The 1,772-nt window shown below is 39.9% G+C and overlaps 1 protein-coding gene across 1 annotated transcript in view; it reads left to right on the plus strand.

Moving 5' to 3' along the window:
- Positions 1-810: 810 nt before the first annotated feature.
- The window catches only part of LOC117104750 (cytosolic carboxypeptidase 6-like), a 20,696-nt gene continuing 19,734 nt past the window's right edge, over positions 811-1,772 (plus strand). Inside the window, exon 1 of the mRNA XM_033245612.1 lies at positions 811-905. Coding sequence (XP_033101503.1) covers positions 881-905 — 25 coding nt within the window. The 5' untranslated portion in view covers positions 811-880. The remainder of the gene's footprint in view (positions 906-1,772) is intronic.

Genomic DNA, 1,772 nt, shown 5'->3' on the forward strand with positions numbered 1-1,772 from the left:
TTGAATGTAATATTCTGTTATCCCCCATTTACTTTCAAATTGGTCAAATTTAGGGCTCCGTCCTGACTTTTAAAGATTTATTAAATATCTAGGTAAAAGGAAGACAAGAGAAAACATGGAAACAAGTGTACGGTACACACCCGAGGACTGCTACAATCAAGTGGCTCTCCTATATAAATATCTTTACATAGAACATAAAAATCTAATTTAAAATATTCTATCAGATCACCAATAAATTATTGGAATTAAAATATAATGCCAGTTTAAACAATTTACAGTGAACGAAGTCATGCCTGTCAAAGGTATTTAATTATTTTCAAGGCATGTTCACACTATTGTAAGACAAGAAATAATAATGGAATCATTAAAAAATTGATATAATAATCTAGCGGACCCCCAACAGTTTTGCGGACCCCACATTTTTCGCGGACCCCTTAAGGGGTCCGCAGACCCAGGTTGGGAACCACACTGGAATAAGGTCCTAGACCTTTGCGACGCTCGTGAAGGGAGGGGTGTCTCAAAGGTGGAGCATGCTTCCGTCGGGAGGAAGTCAATAATTTTGTCGAAGAACACTGGTTTGAAAAAGCATTTTTACCATCTGAGAGTAGGCCTATCATTCCCGACCGTCTAGAGGGGCCTAGCCTATTTCTATTCTTAAAATTTGTTCACCTCAGTCCCAATCATGGTGGGGTTGAGTGAGGTGGGTGTGGACTACACTGTAAAGTTATAGTTCTTATAACGTATTGTTAGCTGGGTAGGTTTTGGCCGCCTACGAGCAAATCACTGCCGTGCCGATAGGTATCCACTTTCGAAGTCGTCGTGTGAATAACCATTATCGCATCCGGCGATCGGAGGAGGGGGACTCGAATGTGCTAAGAATATGGCGGATAAAAAGCCAGATTCAGGTAAGTTATGTGATCAGCAAATAGTACATCATTTAAAGCGTCAATATAATATAATATGAATCGTGTTACTCAAATAAAGTCTTCATGAGCACCATAAATATAATAGGTAGCCTAGGCCTACCCACACAGACATGAGAAAGGCAATCAGGTTTCCCTAGCAACGGGACGCTGGTCTGTTTGCATGGCAAGTTTACGTAGGCCTAGGCCTAGCCTAGGCTATGCCTAGGCAAGGATTTCAGCCTAATAAGGCCTAGCCTCCACAGACCTAGGGCTAACCCAACAACCAGAAGGTGGTATATGGTTTAAGACCTCCTGGTTTACAGAGTCAAGCCTAGGCATACTAAAACGCCTTCTCAATGTTGGTGTCAGTGGTTGACAATGTCCAATATCTTCCAGCAGCCTTTTTTAATAAATTATCCTAGGCCTAGCCTAGCCTAGGCCTATGTGGATATGTTTACGTGACCGTAAACAAGTCAGTAAACGATATAATATACATGAAATAAATAACGCATACACAGTCATACTTTTATAAACTTGCATTATCGGTCACATAAATTTATCAATTCATGTTGCAGTGCCCAAGCTCACCACGGCACTGATTTGCTGAGGCCCTTTTGTTGGCAATTAAAATTTATGAATACTGTACCATGAATCCATGGTGTACGAAAATCTAATCTCCCCCAAATGTGAAAATGTTCACAGTCATGTGACAAACAAACAACACACATCAAATCTACGACAAATTAGTGCACATGGGGAATCCCCCAATTGGTTGAATGAATTTTTTGTACTGATTTGTTTATGGTCACGTAAATCAATTAAATTCAATTCTTTATTCCACAAATGTCACAATAAAAACATACTTTT

The sequence above is a fragment of the Anneissia japonica genome, unplaced genomic scaffold, assembly GCF_011630105.1.
Source record: "Anneissia japonica isolate Jap-2015-1 unplaced genomic scaffold, ASM1163010v1 scaffold287867_len1003013_cov215, whole genome shotgun sequence".
Classification (NCBI taxonomy): Eukaryota; Metazoa; Echinodermata; class Crinoidea; order Comatulida; family Comatulidae; genus Anneissia; species Anneissia japonica.